This window comes from Notothenia coriiceps, unplaced genomic scaffold (genome assembly GCF_000735185.1).
Source record: "Notothenia coriiceps isolate Sejong01 unplaced genomic scaffold, NC01 NC01_scaffold00037244, whole genome shotgun sequence".
In the NCBI taxonomy this organism is placed as follows: Eukaryota; Metazoa; Chordata; class Actinopteri; order Perciformes; family Nototheniidae; genus Notothenia; species Notothenia coriiceps.
The window spans coordinates 7,699,305-7,710,774 of record NW_011369945.1 but is presented as its reverse complement, the minus strand read 5'-3'; the positions used below and the strand labels follow the sequence as shown (position 1 = coordinate 7,710,774).

The 11,470-nt window shown below is 37.5% G+C and overlaps 2 protein-coding genes across 2 annotated transcripts in view; both read left to right on the top strand.

Annotated features, from left to right (window-relative positions):
* pla2g3 (phospholipase A2 group III) overlaps positions 1-5,377 on the top strand; it is a 7,777-nt gene extending 2,400 nt beyond the window's left edge. Inside the window, exons 2-7 of the mRNA XM_010793418.1 lie at positions 1,707-1,839; positions 1,933-2,067; positions 2,576-2,898; positions 3,491-3,620; positions 4,104-4,214; positions 4,830-5,377. Coding sequence (XP_010791720.1) covers positions 1,707-1,839; positions 1,933-2,067; positions 2,576-2,898; positions 3,491-3,620; positions 4,104-4,214; positions 4,830-5,073 — 1,076 coding nt within the window. The 3' untranslated portion in view covers positions 5,074-5,377. The remainder of the gene's footprint in view (positions 1-1,706; positions 1,840-1,932; positions 2,068-2,575; positions 2,899-3,490; positions 3,621-4,103; positions 4,215-4,829) is intronic.
* Positions 5,378-7,648: 2,271 nt separating this feature from the next.
* Positions 7,649-11,470, top strand: part of LOC104965253 (tetratricopeptide repeat protein 28-like) — a 91,722-nt gene continuing 87,900 nt past the window's right edge. Inside the window, exon 1 of the mRNA XM_010794209.1 lies at positions 7,649-7,898. Within this exon, the coding sequence (XP_010792511.1) occupies positions 7,800-7,898 (99 nt within the window). The 5' untranslated portion in view covers positions 7,649-7,799. The remainder of the gene's footprint in view (positions 7,899-11,470) is intronic.

Genomic DNA, 11,470 nt, shown 5'->3' with positions numbered 1-11,470 from the left:
GGATTAACATCGATTTAATACATTAATGTAGCCTTTCTTTCTGCTAAAAGAGGTGTCGACCAGCTGGGGCTACAAGAACATCGGCGTAATCGAGTGTGACTATTACAAAATAAATCATTATTATATTAATATTGATAATAACAACCGACCGTCGGGGTAGCATTTGCTTGGCATTTCCGGTTATTTCTCCACTGGTTAACATGGGTTAACAATACAGTGTAACTGTCACGTTTGAAGGGACGAAATCGTGACATCTGCACGTCTCCCAGCACGGTAAATCGTCACATGTTCACGTCTTGCCGTGATATATCGGGTTGCATTTGCCACAGAATCAGCCCTTGCAAAAACAGGGCTGGAAATAAGCAAATAGAGCGAAATGAGGCATGACTAAAATGCATGATCTGTTTGGTATTTTGAAAAACAAACTTCACGGACATGTTTTATATATGGCCCTACAATATTGTTCAAATATAGCATGATAGGTCCTCTTTAAATTAACTGTTTATCACAATGATTGTGGTTATGTGGGAATTATTTCTCATAAAACATTTGCAATCCCGACTTTCCTCAAAAGTTTAAACATTAATTTATTGCGTTCATGTTTACAGGTTCCTATCTTTACTGGCTCATTGCTGCCACCTGTAGATCAGTAAAATACTGTGTGACCAGGCTGAGTTGTGTATCACCAACACCCATTTAAAACATTGACCAATAGTGCAAGGAGTGGTAAAAAAAAAACTCAGGGCGCTTAAAGTTGTTTTCTTATGCTTGACAGACCTCCAGAACAACAGATGAAATTACAAAACCGTTGAATATAGGTGTAGAGCATGGTGTCAAACTCAAATACACAGTGGGCCAAAATAAAAAAATCGGTACTAGTCGAGGGCCGGACTGGTTCAATGTTTATTGCAAAACTTATTGAAATGAACCTATTGCACATATTAAACCTGGAACTAACAAAGCTTAAATTATTGCCTATAAAAACAACATTAAATAATCAGTTGCATTCATTTCTTAGGGCTCTATCTGCAGCTTTTCCGGAGTAATTTCTTATGATTACATTTTTCCACAGGCCAACAACAGCTTCAAAAAAACTATTTCCCTCAAAGAAAAAAATAAACATGCCATGTTGTCTCAAGAAAAAAAGTGCAGAAGGAAACATCCATTTAAACTCAGTGTGCTGCTCTGTGATGCACACTAAGCCAGATACTTGGTATCTCATCTTTGGTGCAAGTTCATCAATGTTTGGGGTCAGGCTCTGAGCTGAGGAAACCCTCAGGATTGGGTGAAGGTGTGCGTGCAATATACCGGCGGGCCGGATCTAATAGTAATTAGAAATGTTCCTGCGGGCCGAAATTAAATCCACCAAGGGCCTGATTTGGCCCCCGGGCCTTTAGTTTGACACATGTGGTGTAGAGTGTTTTTTTCAGTTTTCAAAGTTTGGTTCCAAAAATGTAGTCTCTGTTAACACTTTCTGGAACTGTACTGGTATTTGACTCAATATGCAGTTTCCTTTTAAGATAAGATAAGAAAAATATAAGATAAGATTAGATAAGATAGAACTCTATTTACTTTAATGGAAATTGTTGAGCAACAGTACAAGGCTGGAAAGTGTGCAATTATAGAAATATCAACCAACATCTGAAAATGTACACAACAATAATTATAATTTTGTCATTGAGTTTTTTCTCTCATCTCTCTTGCAGGAGTGTTTTCAGATACTGACAGCTGTTGTCGTGAACATGACCAGTGCAAACTCACCATCCTGTCCTTTCAATCCCAGTTTGGGATCTTCAACAGCAACATCTTCACCATGTCTCACTGTGACTGCGACAAAAAGTAGGGAGTACATGAATGTAGATGACATCCAGTCTATATCATCTGATTTGTCCTCTTTAATGTTATTTAACCCAAAATGTTTCATGCCTGCAGGTTTCACAGTTGTCTGATTAATGGGAACGACAGAATATCTGATGTGGTGGGGTACACTTTCTTTAACCTGCTGAAGATGCACTGCTTTGAGTTATCACACAGACTCCAGTGTGCTCAGAGAAACTGGTTTGGAATGTAAGTAACGTTTTAATTTATGTATGTAGTGTATGTTTGTGATTTGGATGACTATCTACATTTTTATTTATGCTACCAGCAATATAGTAGATGTCAATGTTGATTGGTCCACTACTTTTGTCCTGATTAATATGTAACTATATTCACTCAACTGGTGTACTCATGTGCTATTTTAACTAAATTGTACTTTACTTTAAGGTTGAGTTTTTCCATTGTATGCAACTTTGAACAATCACTACTACATTTCCGAGACAACTATTTTTGATACATTTAGTCAAAGTCAAAGTCAGCTTTATTGTCAAGAATTCTACATGTTGTACCTTCCAGAAATCTTGAAATATCGTTTTCTCGCAGTCCTACAGTGTGACATATATACATCAAACAGAAAAACAAAAAGGGCCTAGATAAACTTGGTATACATTAAACAAAATAAAGTGCCTAGATAACCGGGGTATATTTATCTGGCTGCTGTAGTAACTTTCATATATTTCAAATGATATTACTACAGGTGCAAAGAGACTGCAATGGCTCTCTATGCTGAGGTGCATCCACCCTCCGTGTACGAGTCTACCAATACAACAGAGGTGAACAACACAGACTTCCCCATGTACACCACCTCACCCACAGAGCTGCTGGGGAGCAGCATTTCAGACTCCATCGCTGCTGCTGTTTCCACAGTCCCTACGCCTTTAACAAGTTCCCCCTCCACCTCCATCACACCCGTGACCAACGTTACCTCATCCACATCAGAGGGAACACCTGAGAGGATCGAAGATCTGAAGAACACTTTACTGACCAAACAACAAACTCCATCTGAGCTGGACATCACAGGTATTTCCATCATCTCTCCTCTTATCTCCACACTCCCACAGTAACAGAAAGTTGGAGAGATTAGTCATAAAACCTTGAAATAAGTCAGCAATTTAGTACGTTTGGTTCCCTCATTTTGAAATAAATTGATGTTTGAATGCGTGATTGGATAGATGCCTGAAATAAGGTCTGTGGTTATCAAAAGCCTAAAAGATTTTAAGGTTTTATTTATTAAAATATGGTTTTATTTTATGGCTTAAATTATGTCAGTAAATACCCAACTTGTTAAGTTCTGAAGCTTTTATGAGTTATAATAAAGGCGGTTCCCAACAAGTGGCCAAATGTCATCACAAAAAAGACAAGTCATGAAATCACGAGTCATGAAATCATGCAAAAATATCCAATTCATGTTTAGAGATATTCCTGCTGAACACAATATGAAGTTATCATAAATCTCTGTGTGCTACAGAGCTAAATTACTGCATAAATCAGATGAAAAAATCCCATTGGCTTTTTGTTTGGGGAACAACTGTGATGCTAACTTCCAGGTCGGCTGACAACAACCATCAGTGCATGACTCAATGGATCTGAACATAATGTCTAAATCCCATAGAGAAGCAGCTGTCCTGTGCCGTCTACAACGATCTTGATGAGTGCAGGAATAAGATCCATCCGCAGCAGGAAAGATACGGCCTCCACAACACAGAGGCCAGGACAATGTACCACTGCAACTGTACCACCAGGTAAATAAAGACATCAAGATATCAATTATACTGAGAATGTGGATTTATTTTGGATAACATTGTTGGTCTCGCAGGGGCATGATCAGCTGGTCAGTCTGACACAGAATTACATTGAGTTGTGTCACGACATGTCTACACATATCGACCTAAACCGCCAGGGTAAATATTTACAGTGCTATTTAGTATATTGTGATAATGGTACACTCACCCTTATTTCTGTTTGAGAAAAGGCAGACATGGTGCGATGTTTCATCACACAGAACCAGGTCACAAGCAGCATGCACTCATATTCAGAGTCACACGGTCACATGAGGTGTGGCGACTCTCTGAATCCGCAGATATTTCACAGCCTTGGAAATTATCGTAATCTCATGTTTGCACACATGGGCTCTCTGTTCTGCTCTTTTTGCTTTGATGGTCTGAGCATCTGCTGTGTGTGTTTTTGGCCTCTCTGGTCTCTGACGTGTTTGTCTGTGCTTTCAGATTATTCCAGACTTTGGCTAAACAGAGACAACTGACCGAAGTGCAGGCTCTTCTGCTGGGACATGTGTCTCAATCCTGCTTCCTGCTACAGGACTGCACTGCAGGCAAACTGTAAGAATACAAACACAGACTTATTGACATAGCCTGTCACTGGCATTAAACACCGCTTTTTATCTATTATGATATAATTGCTCAATAGAGGAGTGATGGCATAAGAGTTCAAATCTATTACCAAGTAAACATGTCAATACAACAAAAAAAAAAGTATAATACTACTTCAGTAAATACAACTTATTTTAAGAAGTTTCTTACAGTAAGTACAAGTAGATAGGTATTATTAGAAGCCAGTCTAAGTACTAAAATGTCTCCGGTGACTGATATCTGATTCCAAGAAAAAACATAAATCTGCAAAGTAACTAGTAACTAGAGCTGTCAGACAGATGTAGTGTAGTGAAAAGTGCGATATGACCCTCTGAATATAGTTAAAATTGAAATTTGAAAAGTACAAATACAAATATTCAAGTAAAGTACAAATACTTGCTCCGTTCAACCACTTGTCCAATGGTTCCAAACATGGTAAACGTCAAATTAATGGAGATGGGCGGTAAATTCTACATTTGCTTTCCCTTTTTGTGCGTTATCCTTCATTTTTTCCCTGGTTTCAAGTGAATACAGTAGTTTAACAGTACAGTGTCTTAAAACTACAATTTCTTCTTGTTCTTACAGCTGTGGAGCAGTTCTGGTGAAAGCAGAGCTTCCTGAGAGGAGTAGAGCAGAAATGGAGGTGCAGCACCACCTACAGGCTGTCAGGCCGAAGGTGAGGAGGCCCAACGTGAGGAGAACGTGGAGGAAGGACAAAGCAGGCAGGCTTCACAAACTGTGTCTGAGGATGGTCCGGCCCAAACTCAACAGGAACAAGACCCGAAAACTAGGTCATCAGCCAGCTGTAAGAGGAAGAGAGCTTGCCTGAGAGTAAAAAGTATGGAGAGTCAAAGTGTTCCGAAATACTGAAATACATAAGATGTTATTTAAGGTCATTTTCATTTTATTCCAGCACTTAATTTAATGTTAAGTCTTCTTTCTTCCAAGGTTCCTTTATCCTTCGTTCCAGATGACAGTTTTGGCCTGAAAGACCAGACATTTTTTTTCCACTTAATTTAAGTTAGTTTATGAATCATTCAACATCATTCCAAGGGATAATAATTAAAGGTGGGGTAGGTCCTTTTGGAGAAACCAGCTCGAGTGCGCTAGAATTTGAAAATACACAGCTGGAAAAAATCTGCCACTTCCTTACAGAGCCCCTCCTCCAACACACATGAAGGCGCACATGACCAATGAGGGCACGAGATAAGTTTGTGCACAGATGGAAAGCTGACAGGCAGGTAGGCCATCCAGTTATTTTAGCCGGGCTGGCTAAAATGATTGGTCGTGCTTTTTACAGTACTACGGCTTCCACATTTTTTATGGATTGCTATCGGGATGTTAAGAGCATTCCATGGAATATAACAAAAAGTGTATCTCGAGCCGGTTTCTCAAACTTACCTACCCCACCTTTAAGTACAACCCACGTGACTGGGTACAACCCAGTCATGAAATTAATCTATTTATTTGTGTTCACCAACACGATTTCCCCATTTTTTTTCGTGTCACACAGAACAATTAAAAAAGCTATGTAAATAATAACAAATTAGAAGGAAAATAAGATTTAAAAAATACAGATTTCAGTATTCTGAGGCTCTGAGCCCCATTTATTTTCCTCGCGGATGGCAAAAAAACTCAGACATTATACAATTTAAAATTAAAATTAAAATCGTGGCTTGATATTGAGTAAGAAGATGTTTTTATGAACCACACAGCTTCCGGTCTTCCAAGACCCGACTGGACAAAAATACATGGTGCAGGCATGAAACATACTACCAATAGTAATACATTGCTTTTAAAATCGTTCTGTGTGACACAAATCAATAGATTACATTATTTCGTGACTATTACACGAAATGCTGTGAGACTGGTTGTTAAGTAAGGAAACCAAAAAGGCTCTCTATGCAAAAACAAAAGAAACATTTATTTGGAATTTGGTTATAAACAAAATACAGAAATATGCTGGGATGTAATGAGAATTGCCTGAAACAGCTTATAAAGAGTTTTAAACTAAAACAAAATGTTGAATATGGTAAACATTTTCAGCTATCATTTTGTTAACTTTTTTATTTGTTATCATGTTGACATTTATAGCCTCTAACTTAAAGCACCTAAGTAAAGTCATAGCTAGCATGGCTGTAGACTCTGCTATGTCAAAATGTCTGCCATTAAAATAGTCTATTGAGTCAAATATTGGTGGCACTTTCCTGATTTAAAGGAGGTCGTTGTATTAACCCCTTTATGCACCACTAAATCAGTATAACCACTTTTTAAAGTCCCTTGTGTCACTGTTCGAGAGGATTCAGCTCTTAGTGTATATTTGTAAATATGTGTACAGTGTTGTATGAGTTGTAGAGAGCTGCACATTATGTTATCAGCCCAGCAAAGCAAGAACAACTATATTCTGTAAATATTTGTACATAGGAAACATTATGAAATAGTTACGTTTAAAGGAATAGTTTGACATTTTGGGATTTCGCCTTCTTGTTTTAAAACAAGAACATAAGATGTTTGTTAAATCTGTACAATACTGAACAAAAATGTAAAAACTATAAAGTATGGCAGCTAGCTGTTTCCAGTCGTTATGCTAAGCTAAGCTAAACCCTTAGGCTAAACCTGGCTATATTTATGCATCACAGGAAATGAAAAGAGCGGTATCATATCTTTCAAACTACAGTGAACATATCTCCCAAAATGTTTAACTATTTATTTTAACTTTTAAACACAACATTTGCCCCTTGCCAATTAAATGTAATATGTGTTGATTATTTATTTTTTGTTGGTAGTAGCCTAAGTTAAAAACCATACAAACTGTGTTCATTTTTATTCCACAAGAAAAGCAAGACAATATAAAGATGTTTGTTTAATCTGTATAATACTGAACAAAAGTGTAAAAACTACCCTTGCTGTAAATTCACATTTAGAAATCAACATTAAGGCAGAGCTAGCTGTTTCCAGTCGTAATGCTAAGCTAAGCTAAGCCCACAGCTAAGCCAAATCACAGGAAATTAGGATCATATCTTTCCACCTACAGTAAAAAAGTTAACATATCTCCCAAAAAACTATTTATTTTAAACATTAGGTTTTGAACACCCAATTTGCCTCCTGCCAATTAAATGTAACATGTGTTTGAATATTTATTGTTTTGTTGGTGTTTGTTCGATCTAGTAAAAGTAAAAACCATACAAACTGTGTTCAATTTTTATTCCACAAGGAAAGCATCACTTTTATTCCTACATTAACATACCAGCAGTATTACAGACCTGGTGTAATGCATATCTGTCAGGTAACTCAACTCCCCTCTGATGTCATCAAGAGTAATTGGAACCTTGCTGAAGGCTGCAGCCATGGAGCCGACCGGATCCCCGCCTCTCACTGGACAAAACCTCGCTATGAGGAGAAGCTCGGCTGTGGGAACATGGCGCACACGCTCCGGATTAACTTTCCCCAGGAAAAAGTTTGTAGATTCGCTATTTAGCAGGCAAATCTCCCCATAGTATCGAGTAATAAACGCGCCGAAAAGTGTGGATAAACTACCAAACTGGTGTGTTTTGGATGGTGTGTTTTCCTGTCCTTCTTCACTGGGATGAAAGTTTGTCGCTGCCGGATTTAGCCGAGAGCAGGATGGAAAAGCAAAGAACGAAGAAAGAGAAGGTAAAGCTAATGGAAAAACAATGGTGTGTTTTATTTAGTGGTTTCACAAATCCGCTGGTGTGGCTGGCAGAGCATTCCTGCAGGAGACTGGGGGAGAAAGAAAGTTCACAGACTAAACAACAGCTCACATCCAATGATGAAGTGCCAGCCTGCAGGATTTGTTTTGAAACCACTGGTAGGAGTTTTGACTCATTCAACCCCTCCCAAAAAACGTAATCTTACCAATTGTTTTCTATATTGATTGATTACTCCATGTGTCTCTCAACATATACCATATCTTAAAATAGCAATACGTCTTAATGTTAGTGGTTGGGGAAGAACTAATATATTTTACGTAGGTATTGTAGGTTGTAACAGCAGTGCAGAAATACTTATAAAACTCCTCCAATAAAACAAGTGACAACAGGACAATGGTGTTGTAATAACAGCATCATGTCCTGAGAGTAAACGCTGAGGTAGTATATTACAAGTCCCACTACATATTATAAAAATTCTATAATGCATCATAGTTGAGTGGAGTAAAAAGTAAGCATAGTATTTTTCTCTGAAATGTTGTGAAGAAGAAGTAAAGTAGACTAAAATTGAAATACTCAGGTTAAGTACAAGTACCTAATTTGTGTATTCAAGTACACTACTTCAGTAAAGTTAGGTAGTTGATCACCACCGCTAAATGAGTAGTCTAAACACCAAAAGCTCAAAATTGTACTTGAATACAGTTTGTGTAATTGTACATAGTTACTTTCTACTACTGGTCTTAAGGCAGACACATATTCATAAATAAATATATCAACTTGTATATATCCTATCCTATGTTTATGCACAACTTGCTTCATATACTCTATTTATATATATATTACTGTATATGATTGCAAATAATAACGTGTTGCCTATAATGCCTCTCCTACAAGGATACTTATTGATAGATCAAAGTGCTGCGTTCAGGGACACAGCTTCCTCTCCAGAAATGTACTCCTTTTGACTTGGGCTGCGAAAGAAACTTAAGGAGTAGGCCTAGTAAGATAGGAGACAGGGGAAGTGTCTGTGTGTGTGTTTGTTTGTGAATGTGTGTGTGTTTGTCTGTGTTTGTGTGCGTGTGCATTATTTTAGGAAAGGAAACACATGTTGTGTTCCTTTTATTTTTGCGTGTGTGTGTGTGAGAGCCTTTAATTAGCTGTTAAAGGAATATCAATCAACAGACATGTGATGCAACAAATCACATACAGATGAAGCAGGTTGCACACACAAAAGGTCAGAGCATAGTTCGATATTTGATTTAGTTTACCATTAAAATAAATGTAAGGACATTATAGGACTAAAAGAATCAATTGCTGTGATTAACTTGTTTCATTTCTGTGGCCATAAAACCAACATTTTCTGGGAATCTTCTAAGGTTCTGTAAGAGAAAAATAAAGCTTTTATTGCTTAACGGCAGCTCTAGAATAATGAATATTTGTATATGAACAAAGGGTCAAATGATTGCAATGTTGGGTGTTGCACCCATGGCTAATTATCACCCCATTCTGCTTTATTGCGTGTTTCAGCTCATTGCATTGGGCTTTACGGCCAGAAATGTTCCTTTACTTTACTGTTTTGGTTCCTTTCATCAGCGTTGTTTTTGACCGCAGCAGTTTTTACAGAAAAAGCCACTGTACGCTACCTGCTACTAGCTAGTTAAGATAGTAGAGCATTTACCACTTAAAGAGCATATATGTCCCTCAGGAGGTTGTTGGGACCAAAAATGGAGCTAAAAGAAAGTGAAAAGTGGGCTTTCATGATTCGAAATTAATGCTGATCCTGCTGAATTTATGGTCCATGTTTAAGAATTGGAAAAAAACCCTCAATGGAAGGTGGAGTGAAAACCAGAACATTATAGAAATTATATCACTTGGAGATAAGTGCACATTTTCAGACTGTCTCTCCAAGAAGACTTTCATGTTTCCCTTATTAGTTGTTCAAAGAAAAATGACCGTAATAGTTGTGTAAAGAATAAAAATACAGACAACCGGCAAACGTCACCATTAATCCAGTGTATATGCCAGAAAGTAGTAACGGATATGATAATGCTTATCAAATGTTGGCAAGCTATCTGTAGAAGTTCTCGCTAATAGGTGTCTCCAGGACTGCATTTTGCCATGGTGACACACACACAGTCACAAGGTGAAAACTATACCAGCGTCTGGATATTTATTAAGACCCCTGATATATTATTCAAACTTATCAGGTAAATCTTTACACTCTCATTATAAAACTCTCGCTCTGTTTTACTCATCCGTACAAATACATCCTCTGCACTTACAAACAAACATTTGAACAGTTGGTACAGGTGCACCCACACAACACAACACAAGTGTGGTCAGACTAAAGTTTAAAGAACATTGTAACTCCTCTGTATTTACTGTATATAACCTGCTTAGTTACACAAACTGTGTGATTGCAAAAGTCCATCTTAGGCATTTCTCTTTTTGCACTCTATAAACTGTGTTCTAGTTAAAGAGTAATACGCTTGGAGATTTAAGTCCTAATTCCACACACGTGATTAACGTAGGTTTCTTCTATTTATTTCAGCAAACAGCGCCTTGGTAACATGTTTCACAAGCTCTGCTTCATATCACATGTGTCATATTTGAACGAGTGTTACATAACAACATTACCTATTCATTAAACGTGATGTCATGCTGCAGAGAGCAGCTGAGAAATGGGCTTTCAGATGACTGTGAACTGTGGAAATCTGCTTAGAAAGTTTAGCATTACTGTGTCACAGTTCTCCTCAGGACCTAAGCTGAGGACACTGAGGTCATGTGCATAATATTGTTCTCTAAACTTTTTTAGCAAGGCTTCAGTATTTTGACTCCTCGTAGTGTGGAGAGGGCTTCGAAACAGTATTTGTGTATTGCATTGTCCTTTATTTCAACATGTCTTGTTGAGATTAAAATCTGTTTTTCATGAGAGACTTTCAAGAAAACATTGTTAGAGCAACAAATACAAACAACATAAGATAACTATGCTAGAAAGTTGGGCTGGACAATATCTATAATATGTCGATATGTGAAATCTAGATATTGTCTTAGATTTTGGATAGCTTCATATTGTTAAATGGCACAAGTGTTGTCTTTTCCTGGTTATTAAGGCTAATACAGTAAATTAATGTTGTTTTCTGCACTTCTCACACTGTTCATGTTTTATTATTTTCCAACTTTATTTATCAAATTGTAATACATGATTTAAAGTGGACCTATTATGTTATATTGGAAACATATATTGTAGGGCCATACCTATACAAAACATGTCTGTGAAGTTTTTTGCTTAAAATACCAAACAGATCACCCATTGTATCCATGCCTCATACTGCTCATACCCCTCTTTTGGAACCCTGTTAGAGAAATGCGGATTTTGGGTCCTTAGCTTGAAAAAAAAAAAAAGAGGAGGCGGAGCAAATGCCTGATCAGAATTCTACCGGAGATAAAGTTAAATTCTGCTGTGATAAAACGCCATCCTGTTCTAAACCACATCAAAGATTATTTCTGAAACAGTATGGAGCTACAAATGCTTTTTCTCTTGCTAGGTTTATCACA